Raw genomic sequence first — 15,155 nt, forward strand, 5'->3', positions numbered from 1 at the left:
TTTCTTCGCAACTGAGGTTAAGAAACACTGTAATTTATCTAGTAACACTATATGGATCGTTTTTAAAAATGTATGTTTTAATAAACAGTTGTGATTTTGGTTAAACTAGACCCATTCTCAAAATTAACCCTGCAGACTGGAAAAGGTACGTACCTACAGTGTTGGGGAGTAACAGAATACATGTACCGCCTTACGTATTTAAAATACAAAATATGAGTAACTGTATTCCGTTACAGTTACCGTTTAAAAGGGTGGTATTTAGAATACGGTTACTTTGTTGAAATAAAGGGATTACGCGGCAGTCTTTTCCTGTTTCACAGGCTATGCCCTCTCTATTTTTTGTAATTCCACACCGGTGGAAACCCAAACAAAAGACGCATTAAGAGGCTCAAATGCCCATCTCTCAATCTTGAGTCTCATAATGACCTGAAGAAATATTTTTTTTAAATGATTTAATATGAAGGCAATAGCAGAGTGTTACAGACATCGCCCTAAAGAATGTAACCTCATGGGCAGTGTAGTCCGTGCTGCAGGGAGAATGGACTGCCATACACGTTATGTATCTATGAGCGAGGGAGGGAGAAAAAGGCGAGTGGAAAAGTAGAGTTGTCATCGAGCAGAAAGGGGAGCTGGAAGCATGTAAATATAATAATAACCACTGCAGCCAAAAAAAGAGTGCCTGACGAGCCCAGTTGTAAGCTATTAAGACTCGAGTGTACACTGTGTTCGTGTGTTCCTCCTAAACAATAAGTTCCGCTGGAGCAGCCTTTCAACGCTTCTCTGTCTCTCGCTAGCAAAGTTGACCAAGACAACAAAATAATGCTAGTTTTCGGCTACGAGCCCGACAAGGAAACCGACATGTTAGCCAGAGGCCCCTTTACTACGGTTCAGAGCCGCGGACCTATTTTATATACGCTCGGAATAGTTTTCTATACGAGATCGCTGCAAAAAGTGCAGCCTTACCTAATGTCCACCCTACTGTTACTCATTTTATATTAAGATTTAAAAATCTAGTTGCTATTGAGTAGCCTGCGAGTAGCCTTCAGTAATAGTAATGAATCACACAGGAACAGGGCATTCATTAGTTGTAAAAAAGCATGATAATATATTAAGCAATCCAAAGTATTCAGAATACGTTACTCATTGAGTAACGTAACGGAATATGTTACAAAATACATTTTGGGGCATGTATTCTGTAATCTGTAGTGGAATACATTTCAAAAGTAACCTTCCCAACACTGCGTACCTACTAGTACCTACTTAAATGTGACCCCAAAGGCTCCGTGTTGTGCACAAGAAGCCATGATTTCATGTTGTTTACACGGACTGACTCTACCATCTGAATGTGGCAGGAGAAATCTACTCATCAGACCAGGCAACACTTTTCACATTTTCTGCTGTCTAGTTTTGGTGATCCGGTACAAACTGTAGCCTCAATTTCCTGTTCTTAGCTGACAGGAGTGGGTATCAGCGTGGTCTTCTGCTGCTGTAGTCCATCTGCTTCAAGTGTTTGATGTGAAGAAATTTTTCCCAGAGAAGTGCTGCTCACTGGATATTTTCCTCTTTCAGACCATTTCTCTGTCAACCCTCACACAGTCATTTAAATCACTTTTCTTTCCCATTAGATGCTGTCATGCTCATGTCAAATGAAGTTGTTGCTGTGTGACTGGCTCATTAGATGCATTCACAAGCAGACAGTTGTATGTAAGAATTAGGAAGATCCACCTCACCTTTGCCACTATAAGTGTGTCACAGTACCTGCAGCAAAGAACAGCCTGTGTGTATCTCTGGAACCACGCTGTTTTGAAACAATGTCAGACTCTGACATCGTGGGAATGTGGAGAAGTTCAGTGATGAAGCCTTTTCTTGCTCTCAAACCAGGCACATTTGATTAGAAGCTTCCATGCGAAGTTGCTTGTTCGCAGCTTTAATGAAGGAAATGATAGAATAAACACTCATGCAAGTGCATTTATGGATTTCTTTAACTTTGTGTGGTTCTTTTCATCTTATGTGACAAAACTAATGACATTTTAAGTGAAAGAATTATACTATTATTAGAGAGCAGTAAATGGTTAATGGTAAAGTTTAATCAAGTACAAGTGTGCACAGTGTGTTACAAAAAATAACTACAAATGAATTAAAATAAACGAAAGAGTAAAAAAAATAAATCTTCCGTTGTTGCTTGCCAGTTATTCATTTTTGATTCATGAATTCATTGATTGATTACATATGTTTACATATGTCTTAGATAAACATGTTCCGTTGCTTTATTAATTTCAGTGTGCTTGCTCTCTCTCGGTGACTTACCAATAATGCGTGCTTTGTAGGTTTGAATTGTGGCTTGATTGTCATCCAGCGACTGGTTTCCCCAGAGCACCACATGAGAGCTATCACATGCTGAGCACAATGCTTAGTAAACAGTGCAGTGTGCGAACAGTCCAGGTGCTGCTCAGGCTTTTGTCAGGGTTTAAAAGGCTGCAATAAGCTAATGACATAAATGGTTTTCCCTCATCATCCCAGTACCTTTTACTGTGTTTACATTTATTGTTTGTTTATTTATTTTTTTTAGCTATTACTTTGTGAAGAGTCATCATACATTGAAAATATCACTCATCATGATCCATCATCATTCATAACCTGTTGGAGCGAGAAGAGGGGAGGAAATGAGACTGAAGGTTAATTGTATCGAATTGTGTTTCCATAAAGATTAAGGGTCAGAGAGATGTCACCAAATATATAATTTACACACACACACACGCACAAAAAAAAAAAGCAGAAACCTTGTGAGGGGGCCTGAACACCAGTTTGAAAATATAAGGGTCTCTGTATAATCTGATTTGACACATAAATTATTTTTTCTGCATTACAGAGGGATTCAGGTGTAATGGTGAAAAAGAATTCTTCATAACTTTTATATAACCTATTACGCTATTGATTATATTGTTCTAATCCTGTATCATTTCACGTGGATATGAAAAAGATCCCCGGCTGCAAGAGGAAAGTAAATATTTAGTGCAAATGTGAAGCCAGTGATGGAAAAAAATACATGAAAGACATTTGCCTTGTGGTTCAAATGCGTCACCAATTTGGGGCGTGTTCTTCACAACAGGATCTATATAGTGGTGTAATCTCTGCTCCCAAATACACAAAGCCTCACTGCAGTCACCTGTTACACACGACAAAGTAACTCGAAGAGGTCTCATCTCCGAAAATGCAAGCTGAGGAATACAATCGCAGAGGTAATCATGGACTCATTTTGGATGATGTTGATATTTAACTTCAAATGCCAACAAGCACATAATAAAGAAAATGAATATGAATAACTTGCAGTGATCTCTTACTGATCAGGTAAGGAGATGGTGGACTACATCACAAAGTACCTGGGCTCCATCAGGGAGAGGAGGGTCATTCCTGATGTGAAACCTGGCTACATGAGGCAGCTTCTTCCTGAGGCTGCACCTACGGAGCCGGAGGACTGGGAGAATATCTTCAATGACATTGAGAAGGTCATCATGCCTGGGGTAAGTGTCACAGCAAAACCCAATTTGAATTCACCTTGCTTGCTCAGTTCACTGAAATGATCATGAAATACATTTATGGCAAGCGAGTGTTTTCCTATCTCTCTGCCCAGGTGGTTCACTGGCAGAGCCCTCACATGCACGCCTACTATCCCAGTCTGACTTCATGGCCCTCTATGCTCGGGGATATGCTGGCAGATGCAATCAACTGTGTTGGGTTCACTTGGGTACGCAATGACCAAAAAGACAATGAATCAGATGCTACCATCTGCTTCAGTGATGTCCTATTTGCTTGTTTTTTCAGGCCTCAAGCCCAGCATGCACAGAGCTGGAAATGAATGTGATGGACTGGCTGTGTAAAGCACTAGAGCTCCCCTCTTTCTTTCTTCACTACCATCCTGACAGCAGAGGTGGAGGCATCCTGCAGGTGTGCAACATCCTAATCTGTTTGCTCTAAAGCCACGAAGTTTACAGTCTTTCGGGGGCCTCATTGTGTTTCTGACCTACTTGGCTCTCTCGTCAGAGTACAGTCAGTGAGAGCACACTGGTTGCTCTGCTGGCAGCCAGGAAAGACAAAATCCTGCAGCTGCGGGCCGAGCTTGACCAGGACGTGGATGACTCGGTCATAAACTCAAGACTAGTGGCCTACGCTTCAGATCAGGTAAGCTGCACAGGAGCTTCCTATCAGCCTGATAAACTGAACCGTAAAGCTGATCAGATGTTGCTTTTATAGGCTCACTCGTCAGTTGAAAAGGCAGGACTGATCTCACTGGTGAAGATCAGGTTTCTGCCGACCGATGACGAGTTGTCTCTGAGAGGTGACACTTTGAAACAAGCCATACAAGAAGACAGGGCAAGAGGACTTGTCCCCTTCCTGGTATGTGCGTTTGAAACCTCAATGGGACATTTCTGCAGAGAATTTAAGAATCCCCATATTGTTTTGAATCTAGTAGCTTACACCGAATACCTAACATGTGCCACAATACCCATCACATTTTTAAAAGCATATACTAACGCTGCAGTATATAAAAATCAGAATCAGCAGACTGTAGCATCAGCCAATCAGTGCCTTTGTTTGATTTTTCTGCTGCATGGCAAACACAGATGCATGCAGAAACTGTTTTACAATCTATTTTTTTGATGGTGATTTAAAGAAAATCAAATGTCTGGAAGTTGAAGTTCAGCTTCATTTCTTTTAAAACTGAAAAATTGTCCAAATAATAAATTTTTAAACTTGGAAAAATATGAAAATAAGTAGCAAAACTTTCTAATCGGGACACTTGTATATCATGAGGAAAACTGTGATTTTTAGCTTCAAAAGTACACAACAAACCCGTGTTGCATGTTGGATCTCATCTGACCCATTCTGTCATTTTCAGCTGTGTTCAACTCTGGGAACTACAGGAGCGTGTGCCTTCGATAAGCTATCGGAGCTGGGACCAGTCTGTGTGTCTTTTAATTTTACTTCCAAATCATACTGCAGAGTCAGACTTATTTTTATACCTTGCATACATAAGATGAAGTTAGAAGGGAAATTGAAATCTTTTTGCAGGTGAGGAGGAGGGACTCTGGCTCCATGTTGATGCCGCGTATGCTGGCTCTGCTTACTTTTGTCCGGAGCTCCGCTGGTCAATGAAGGGCATTGAATTTGCGCACTCTTTTGTTTTCAACCCTTCTAAGTGGATGATGGTCCATTTTGACTGCACAGCATTCTGGTGAGTAGAGACATTTAAGCCATACCTCAACTCTGTCTCTATAATATCTGCAAAATTACATCTGACAAAGTGCAAATTTAAACAGAAGAATGCTTTTAAGCTGGTGATTTAATTAACTGTTGATCTCAGGGTAAAGGATAAATACAAGCTCCAGCAGACCTTCAGTGTTGATCCTGTTTACCTCAGACATGAAAACTCACAGGCAGCCACCGACTTTATGGTTCGTCATCATCACTTATTCACCAGTTCAAAATGCTACAGTCTCATCTGGAGCGATTACACTACTTTTTTTCTTTGGTTCAGCACTGGCAAATACCTCTCAGTCGACGCTTCCGTGCTCTGAAGCTCTGGTTTGTTCTGCGCTCCTTTGGATTGAAAAACCTCCAGGCTCATATCAGACATGTAAGTGGCATTCTTCTAAAATAGATATCAATATTAGACTTCCATTATAGAAAGTGTATTTAATGTGAATGTTTTTTTTGTTTGCTTTGGGGGGTTTTTTAGGGGATTGAGATGGCAAAACTCTTGGAGTCTCATATTAGGAGCAACACAGATTTTGAGGTTCCTGCTAAGAGGCACCTCGGCCTGGTGGTCTTCTGCCTGAAAGTATGCAACTTGTCCTTGTACCTGAATTGTGCAGTAAACTATAAATATGTTGACCTTATAGTTTTCACCAGAAAATCATTACTGACATGTGCTAAGAAGTCCCTATTACGCCTTGTTCAATGGTGGTTTGTTATATACCTGAATGTGGTCAGCTAGTTCCCAGGTGAAATGGCAAAAATAGTAGGAAAAGGGTAAACACAGATGTGTTAGTAAGGGTTTTGTGGCTTTACACAAAGACTTATGAACATTTTATTGTATCTTCTTTTTGTTGGGAGGGAACGCTTTGACCCAGGAGCTGCTGAGGAGACTGACCCGGTCAGGCACCATGTACCTCATTCCTGCAGATATTTATACCAAACGCATCATCCGGTTTACGGTAACCTCACAGTACACTACTGCCGATGACATCCTGAGGGACTGGGGCATTATCTGTAAAACAGCTTCCACTCTCCTGGCTGAGACACAGGCTTTGAATTATGCTGACCAGTCACAATCAGGGGAAGATGATGTAATAGGTGATGAAGAATACCAAGACCCGGTCTTAGACACCGGGTCTGATGAGAAAGAGGATGCTGTTGCCAGGCTGGAAAAAGCTCAAGTGGAGTTGTGGATTGACAAGGCTTGGAATCGGTCTAGAAGACCAATGCGATCTCTTAGCTGCAACAGCGAGCCCCTGCCTTACACTTATATCAGGCCCCTGTGCGGCTATGATTTTGAAACGAGGCCTATAGTCGAAGATGCTGCTGGTGGCCTTCCTGTGCCTTCAACAACAGGATCTGGTGCGACAATAAATGTTGAGGAGATGCCTTCAAATGATCTGGGAAAACAGGTCCTGAAAAAGCTGACAAAGTTCTACAGCGTTCCCAGCTTCTGTAACCAGTGGGTGCAGTGTGGTCGGCACCAGCTCTGCTGCCCTCTGAAGGTTTCACCAGCAGCTCAAAAGCACTTACCCTCCACCTGCAGAAGAGTGAACTGTATGTCTTCCTCTGCTGTAACAAACACAGCCCGCCCTCCTACGCCACTGGAAACTTCCACTGCTCCTAAACTCCTTTGATGAGCCCAAAAGTGTACCTCACATCCACACAATAATTCACCTATTAATTGATAAGCAGTTTGCTTCAGCACACAGTCAACCAACACAGTCACCAAATAACAGTGTCGGCGATATGGGATTTATTCATATAAAAATCATTAAAAAAAAAGAAAGTATTTCAGACTAAAATGAGTTGAAATATAAAAAAATTAAATGCATGCCATTATATGTTTGTATATCCACAATATAAAGGTTGTTTGTCATAAATCAACACTAATCTTTTTGAGACTGACAATAAAAAAATCAGCGCTGAACTCGTTTAAAGCCTGAGTCTTCCTTCTGCAATGCAGTTGAATGTCTCCTGAGTCATGGGTATGTAGCCCTTATTATCTTCCAGGTAAAACAGAGGATCCTTGATGAGAGCAGGGTTAAAACCTTCCTCTGCCAGCTTCACCTTCATCTGCTTAAAAGTGCTCGTCACTACCAATGCATCCTGCCAGAGAAAAAATAAAATGGTTACGGGATTATTGCTAAGATATATGCAGATATATCTTAATGTGATCATTCTTTGAACTTTATTTACCTGTACGCGAACGAAGCGTGGTCTTGCGTAACTGGGCAAGTAGTTTTTGACATGCTGATATAAAGCTTTGCCATCAAAGTCCATATTTTCTTTTAGATTCAGCGCTGCCATTCCAATTCTTCCCTCATGTCCTATTCAGTGAAGGTCAAAGTAAAAAGAAGAAAAAATACCCCTCAGAATCCTGACATTAATCCAAAAATTCAGAGTTTTTCCTCAGTATGTCAGAAATATGCGATTAATCTCAGAATTCCAAGAAAAAACTTCTGAATTCTGAGTTTTTTTCTTAGAATTCTGGAAAAAAAGATGTTTGTAATATTTATGAGACGTACATCACAATAATCTTGCTTTTAGTGTCATTATTACCTGGCACCTTCACACCATAGACATTAGCCTCTTCAACAAAGTCAACTGCGAGCAGGTGGTCAGCCACCTCTGTGGTTGCCACATTTTCTCCTTTCCACCTGTAACAGATATAATACAGAGTATTTGCAGAACTCAGCTGCAGTGTATCTTTTAACAGTAGGGACACACAAAAGTAACAAACTTCCCTAAAACACTGAGATAATAGTTCATCAAAGATGTTTAGGTTTAACTATAAAGAATAAAATACTGAAAGCAATTAGATTAGACTCACCATAGTGTCCGTAATTCTGAAATTATATATGATATATCCTAAACTTGAGGGTTTTACTGTTTTTTCCATAGCTTAAATCCTATTTCAAGTGAAGAATTAAACTTTCTGGCCTTATTTTACAACTATAACCCCAGCCTGGGTTAAAGGTTTTTTAAGCAATCTGTTAAACATTCATCTGTTCCAGGAAAGAAGGACAACTGCTGCCTAAGTGCTAACCCGTAGTGATCCCGTATGTGTCAGGAGTATTGGATCAGTTGAGACGCATTTTTTCTAAACACTGAGTCTCTGTGGCTTTTAAACCCCAAAACACGCTGCACAAAAAATTGGTCCACCCCAAGGATCGGGTTCCCCAACACAAACAGAGTAATATAGTGTATGCTGTAAAATGCCTGGAGGATTACCAGGATTTATACATTTACAGGTCAGTGGACACTCTTTCAATGATGACGATGTACACATCCTGGACGGGGAGGAACGCTGGTTTGAGTGCAGTCACTTAGATGAGTGACATAACGTTTCTCCCACTGAAAACGCTACGTCCAGATTAACAGAATCAACTTTTTGGGGGTCACACTAAGTTGTGCTTTTAAGACAAAAAACACTCTCTGCTACTCCTTGTCCTGACCTTTCACCCAGCTTGTCAAATTCATTTATTATGTTTCACAGACCTGAAAGTGTCTCCAATGCGGTCTTGAAAGAAGAGAAATCCCTCGTCGTCAATCTTTAGAAGGTCGCCACTGTTAAAGTACATGTCGCCCTTCTCGAACACATCTCTTAGCTTCTTTTTGTCTGTCTGCTGCTTGTCCTTGACATAGCCACTGAAGGGTGTTCTTTTTCCAATCTTTGCCACAAAGAGACCAGTTTCTCCTGCGAGTAAAAGTAACAGTATACGTTTAAATAGCAGCTTAAAAGGCAAGACGGCACTTTAGGAAACAGGCTCACCTCTTGGGACTTCAACACAAAATCCTCTAGAGTCTCTGACTGGCTCCTCTTTTTCTGTGTCAAACCTTATGAGGGCATATTTGCATGCCATCTGAAACAGTTTACAGATACATTGAAGAGAATAAGCAGTTAGTCATATAAATCATGCCACATCTCCATATACAGAGGTCCAGTTAACCTCTGAAAAAAGGTTCACTGACCTCACAGAGACTCACAGCCAATTGTCCACCAGTGGCACTAGTTTCAGCCATTATGCAAATGTACTCTTTATAAGGTTGTTGCATTCAGCTGAGACTGAAGTTACTTGAGTGACAAAATGTTTCTCTAAAAAAGCTATGACTTAAGCCATGGTTCTTCTAAGCATGGCTTAGGTTTGCAAAATTCATCTGAACAAACCACAAGACCTTTGGGAAAATGGACTGTACACAGTGGCATATTTTGTGAAAAGCAAGCACAGCATAAAAACCGTGAAGCAGGATGGTGAAGAGGAGATGGTCTGGATTAGTTTTGAAGCCAAAGGACCTGATCACCTTGCAGTCATTAAGTTGACCATGAACTCCTCTGTATACCAAAGTATTCTAGAGTCAAATGTGAGACCATCTGTCTGACAACTGAAGCAACCTGAAGTGACATTATAAAGAAAGGTGGACTAATGTTATAGTTTTATAATTATGTAACTTTAGAATTGAAAGAGGGTGTGCTTTTCTTTTTCACATGGCTGTATCTACCCATCTTCACAACCTTGCTCCTCCATATTTATCCGATCTTTCCATACATACTCATCCCCTCGTACACTCCGCTCTTCTTCAGCTTCCCTTCGGTCTCTTTCACCTGCTCGCCTGACTACCATGGGACTCAGAGTCTTTAGTTATTCTGCCCCGAGACTTTGGAATGCACTTCCACCAGATCTCTGGACTACAAACTCTCTCATTAATTAGAAATCACGTCTCAAAACCCGTCTATTCAGAATTGCATACCCTTGATTCCGTCTTAGTCTATTTTTACCTTGCTTACCTTTCATACTTTCATGCTTGCTTTTTTTCCTCATTTACCTTATGTTTAAAGTTTATTTTGCAATATGTTATTATATTGTATTGTTGCTATTTTTTTGTGACCTTGAGGGTCTTAAAGGTGCCTATAAATATAATGTATTATTATTATTACATCTTACTTTGTAGAGAAAATGTTCTCTGCCCATAGCTCCAACTTTCCCAACATAGTTGATAAAGCCAACATTCCCTTCAGTTGCTCCGTAGCATTCACAGATACAAATGTTCCCAAATCGCTCCAGGAACTCAACCCAGGTGTCTTCCCTTATTCCGTTCCCTACGGCCAGTCGGACTTTATGATCCTTGTCATTGTCTCTCTAAAAGAAGGCCAAAGGAGAGGTGCGAACATAAACAATGACCATAAGAAACATTGCTCCTGACTGAAGCAGGTTGGTAGAAATCATTAAAACAGTTTGAGCTTCTAATGCACATCCCAATATTGTCATTACTATGACCTTAAATTTGTGTTTACCTTCGGTGTGTTGCAGAGGTAGCGCAAAACCTCGCCTATGTACTGGATGACAGTCACATTGTACTTTCTACAGTCATTCCAAAAGTTGGAGGCAGAGAACTTGCTTCTCAAAACAACAGTGGTGCCTAAAAATGGAAAGATACAGAGTTCAGCAAATATGCCGCTTCATGCTAAGAGTTTAGTGTTCTAAACTCTGCAAGGTGAACTTTAGGACTTCAAAGTACAAACTATATTGGTTTAACCTGCAATAAATCCAGGTGAAATCTTGATTTGTGGTTTTATGTTTAGGCAATGTGCAGTAGCGGTTTTAGATACGGGCGACACGGGCGGCATCGTGGTGGGGGGCGGCATCAAAAAAAAAAAAGAATTGCTGGTACTCATGCTGCCCCGACGTCATGCCAGCGCATACTGGGGATGGCATAGGCACTGAACGGTTTTCTATCGCCCATTTGCTGGGAGTAAGGGCGCCCTCCGTTTGCGAGGTGCGCCTGCTGCTTGCGGCACAGGGAGGAGAGGGCGGGGCGGCGGGATATTCACTGACCAGCTGGAGCAGCGTCTAATAACCAACTCGCAAAATAAAACAAAATAATAACAAACCAACAAACACGAAAACAGGAGACATTATGATACAGACTTATAATTTGCACCAATGTTTTTCCTCGGTACGCCTGCTCGCTGCTGAAGTCAAAGTAAACTTTATTGTCATCTCCGCTACATATAGCCCAGTATATAGAGAGACGAGACGACGAGACGACGAGGCTCCAGTTACAGCAGTGCAAGTAAACAAACAATAAATATAAGAAGAGTAAGAAAATAAATATACACTTTAGGACTCGGGGTAAAGGGATCAATAACAATTTAAAATTTATATTTTATATTTTGATGATTTAAAGTCTCACACACAACCCGGTGAAAGGGGAGGGAGACCTGCTGCTTCCAAATAGAGCACATTTCATTCATAATGTTGTAAATTCAAGCCCATTATGTATTCATGATTTGAATCCTGGGTTCAAAGCCATCAGGTCCTCAGTTTAGAAAAAAGAGAAAAGAAGAGGAGGAGAAACGAGCAAAAGATACAGGTAAGCAGATGTGTAATTGGAAATGGCAGGTCATGTATCCTGAAACAATCAGAATCAGAATACTTTATGATCCCTAAGGAAATTATGTGCGTTACAGTTGCTCCAAGAAGAAATGGTAAAAATAGTAACAGTAACAGACTAAACTCCAAACAATACATTCTGTTACAGATTTTAATATGAATTAGTCATTGACAATTGTTGATTTGTCCTGTTCTCATTGTATGACGAATTATGATGGCTGTTTGGTAGCCGTTTGCATACAATGCATACTCTCTCTGTCTTCATATCTGTGTGTGTGTATGTTTCTCTGGTGAAATTCAGTATGGTTCCGACAAAAGTTCTATGTTAATGTACAATCCTCTGTGTGTGTGTGGGGGGGGGGGGGGGGGGGGGGGGAAGCGCCAGACGGACTCTTCGCCCAGGGCGCCAAACAGGCTAGGACCGCCACTGGTAATGTGTCATGTATTACCTCTTTCTATAGCTCCACAAAGTCCCATAAGAAAAGCAGCACTGTGATACAGAGGGAGATTTATGTAGATTACATCATCTGAGCGCACACCAACAAAAGTCAGGAGAAAACTTCCCTTCCAAACCCTCTCGTGTTTAAGCACAGCTGCTTTTGGAAGCCCTGTAAAAGCAGATGTAGCACAGTTAGTCCTCATTCTCAGGTGTCCCACCAATTTAATACTGTGAACTGTGAAAACTCCTAAAATATAACACTGTGCAGACATGGGTCAATATTCTGCTTAGATAAATAGATTTTTTTATTTTTAATATTTTTCATTATAGGATTATTTCATCAATTTATTTTTATTTAGTTTGGGTTTTAGTTTTAGTTTTTTACACTAACTGGTACCTTACACCCAATACAAATAAAATATATGTTACCTTTTTGGATATACATGAATTTTACTTCTTATCTATACCGTATACCTATGTACAAGGAGTCTGGCTGTATCCTTACATGTTGGCTAAAATAACGCAAACATATTATTTACTCTTATAAATGAAATAAGCTAACTAAAACAAGGAAAGTCAGACAGTTTCTTTCATGTGAGCGTCGCTTTGAGCTTAATTTCCAGCTGTCTCTATTTTCTTTTTAAATTCCCAGACATCCCTCTTAACGGATTCACCCTACATCCCGCGCTGGTGCTCTGCGTCAGTTAGGAGCGCGTGCACCTGGACCAAACCAAATGACGAAATAATGAGAGGGGTAACTTTTATGGTGATAGGTTAATAATTTTCATGAAAAAAAGCTAAATGACTGTTGTGCTGTTTTCATGGGATCCTGTCAGTCATTAGAATCGTCATCACTTTTCTCCCCACTGCTATTACTCAACCTCTGCACGATAGTTGTATATAAGTCGAGGCCAGATAAGCCCTCGAGGTTACCTGTGGTTCCTGATGTGTAGATGTACACCGCAGGGCTCTTGATGTTAATGCTGGCCCTGAGCTGAGGGGACAGGGGCTCGTCTGACTCCATCTGAATTTTGTCAGAGAGGCTTTCGATGCCGTCCACATGACAGTGCTCACGGAGGATAAACACACGGATACCCTGCTGCTTCAAAGTGGGCAGCACCTCCTCTATTGCTCCTTGAAGGTCTGAAAGAAAGGGAGGTAAAAAGAAAAGAGGTGCTGATCATTTATTACAGGGTTACATAAATGTGTGTTTAATAAACAGTCTATCTATTTGATGGTGAAATTAATAAGATATACCCATGCAACTTTAGTGCAGTCCAAACCTCCCAGATTAAAAAAAATAGTCAAAGATACAAAAATATATTTTTAAATTAATTAAACAATATGATCACATGATATTAAAAAACGAAAGATATGCAGCACGTTTAAAGTTCATTTCATTAAAACAAACGCCAACAGCTTACTGCAGTATTTACGCAGCTTACCAGCGCCAGCGATCAGGACTTTGGCTTCACAGCAGGAGAAACAGTGCAGCAGGGATTTGGATCTTATGTTGACGTTGAGAAAGGAAGCTGTACATCCCAGCTTGGACAGTGCGAGCCAGATCCATACAAACCACGGCTCGTTGCCCAAGAAGAGGGCTACCGTGTCTCCCTCCTTGAGGTGGGCATGCGTTAACAGAGCCCTGGCCACTTTGTTGCTTTCTCTGTCGGCTTGGCTTTACGTGTAGGAGCTTTCCTCGTAAACTATGAACTTCTTATGCGGATGCTCCGCCACTTTGTCTAGAAAACGATCTAAAATACTGTAAAACTTTTTCTCAATTCTGCTCAAGCGTATACCGACATAAATGGAAAGAAATGTGTATCTTAAATCTTTCAAAAAATAAGGATTCCGAAAGTAAATCAGTAAGGGTAAAACCGCCAACGCGGTGCACAAAATATATGCAAGCATTTCTTTAATCAAGAGGAATATGTCAGACCTGCTGCTGGATCCAAATGATCGACTTTCAGGAGCCTCCAGCACCTGTTGGATCATTTCCGTTTACTCCTCCTTAACCTTCTCTCCCCTTTTCCTCTTTTCTTTACTGGGGAGGAGTCATGGGAATGTGATGAAGTAGTAGTCATTTAAAAACCGAGGAATTATATTTTTTAAACATATGCCTATATATCCCCTAATTTTTTTTTTCTTTAATGTTATTTACCCGGTTACTCCTAACAACAAGGTCACATTAGAGCATTCAGGGGCCATTCTGAGGTATTAATAGCTTATGTCTCATATGACCCATAGTTACTGCAAACCAAGACTGGATTTTGTTACTAGTTACTGGGGGCGACCGTGGATCAGGGTCAGATACGGGTTGGGAGGCGTATCTGTAACCGGAAGGTCGCCGGTTCGATCCCTGGGCTCTCTGTCCTAGTCGTTGTGTCCTTGGGCAAGACACTTTACCCTACTAGTGTTGGCCAGAGGGGCCCATGGCGCGATATGGCAGCCTCGCTTCTGTCAGTCTGCCCCAGGGCAGCTGTGGCTATAACCGTAGCTTGCCTCCACCAGTGTGTGAATGTGAGAGTGAATGTATAGTGGAATTGTAAAGCGCTTTGGGTGCCTTGAAAAGCGCTATATAAATCCAATCCATTATTATTACTACACACGGCACACACTCGTAGACATTTATTTTTATTTTATTTACACTTTCTATTCACACTTTAAAGAAAGATTTGCCTCAACTTAAAGCAAATGTCATAGAAAAACTTTGTTTGCAGAAAACATGTTCCTTTCTTGGTCTATTTCTTTTAAAATATATTAAACCATCTTCCACCATCACTGGACCTGTTGAAGAGAAAAACTAATTATTAATTTATAGAGGGTTTATCTTTTTCATTGGATAGTACTGCCACAGATACTAAAAATAAACATAGGAGACTTATAATTCGGTGTTTTTTCTGAATTTTAATTACTAAAGAAGATCCACTTTAAAAATTTATATCATCATTTTCAGAAATACCTTAAAGGTGTTACCTTATTCTTTAACTAATTCCGTTTTACAGATTAATTATAAAGTATGGGATCTAAAAGAATAGATTTTCAGAATATCAACAAAAAAAATC

At 40.5% G+C, this 15,155-nt stretch overlaps 1 protein-coding gene and 1 pseudogene across 2 annotated transcripts; one reads left to right on the plus strand and one right to left on the minus strand.

The window, feature by feature from the left end:
* The first annotated feature begins 3,020 nt into the window (after nucleotides 1-3,020).
* Nucleotides 3,021-6,893, plus strand: hdc (histidine decarboxylase). Its single transcript, XM_085157656.1, has 12 exons — nucleotides 3,021-3,239; nucleotides 3,349-3,521; nucleotides 3,632-3,745; nucleotides 3,823-3,945; nucleotides 4,042-4,179; nucleotides 4,252-4,395; nucleotides 4,898-4,964; nucleotides 5,071-5,233; nucleotides 5,363-5,453; nucleotides 5,537-5,635; nucleotides 5,738-5,838; nucleotides 6,110-6,893. The coding sequence occupies exons 1-12, from the start codon at nucleotides 3,212-3,214 to the stop codon at nucleotides 6,891-6,893; spliced, it is 2,025 nt and encodes a 674-aa protein (XP_085013782.1). The 5' UTR covers nucleotides 3,021-3,211.
* Nucleotides 6,894-7,191: 298 nt separating this feature from the next.
* Nucleotides 7,192-14,099, minus strand: LOC146525414 (long-chain fatty acid transport protein 2-like; annotated as a pseudogene). Its single transcript, XR_014873745.1, has 10 exons — nucleotides 13,536-14,099; nucleotides 13,024-13,233; nucleotides 12,101-12,259; nucleotides 10,553-10,677; nucleotides 10,203-10,397; nucleotides 9,032-9,122; nucleotides 8,758-8,956; nucleotides 7,819-7,916; nucleotides 7,456-7,586; nucleotides 7,192-7,365 (listed from the first exon to the last, which is right to left on the minus strand). The product of XR_014873745.1 is annotated as a long-chain fatty acid transport protein 2-like (transcript).
* Between the last annotated feature and the right edge of the window lie 1,056 nt (nucleotides 14,100-15,155).

Source organism: Neolamprologus multifasciatus, chromosome 1 (assembly GCF_963576455.1).
Source record: "Neolamprologus multifasciatus chromosome 1, fNeoMul1.2, whole genome shotgun sequence".
Lineage (NCBI taxonomy): Eukaryota > Metazoa > Chordata > Actinopteri > Cichliformes > Cichlidae > Neolamprologus > Neolamprologus multifasciatus.

Coding starts and splice junctions, on each gene's coding strand:
- hdc (XM_085157656.1), top strand. CDS start 3,212: ATGCAAGCTGAGGAATACAATCGCAGAG. Junction 3,946..4,041: donor GAGGTGGAGGCATCCTGCAG/GTGTGCAACATC, acceptor CTCTCTCGTCAG/AGTACAGTCAGTGAGAGCAC. Junction 4,180..4,251: donor TGGCCTACGCTTCAGATCAG/GTAAGCTGCACA, acceptor TTGCTTTTATAG/GCTCACTCGTCAGTTGAAAA.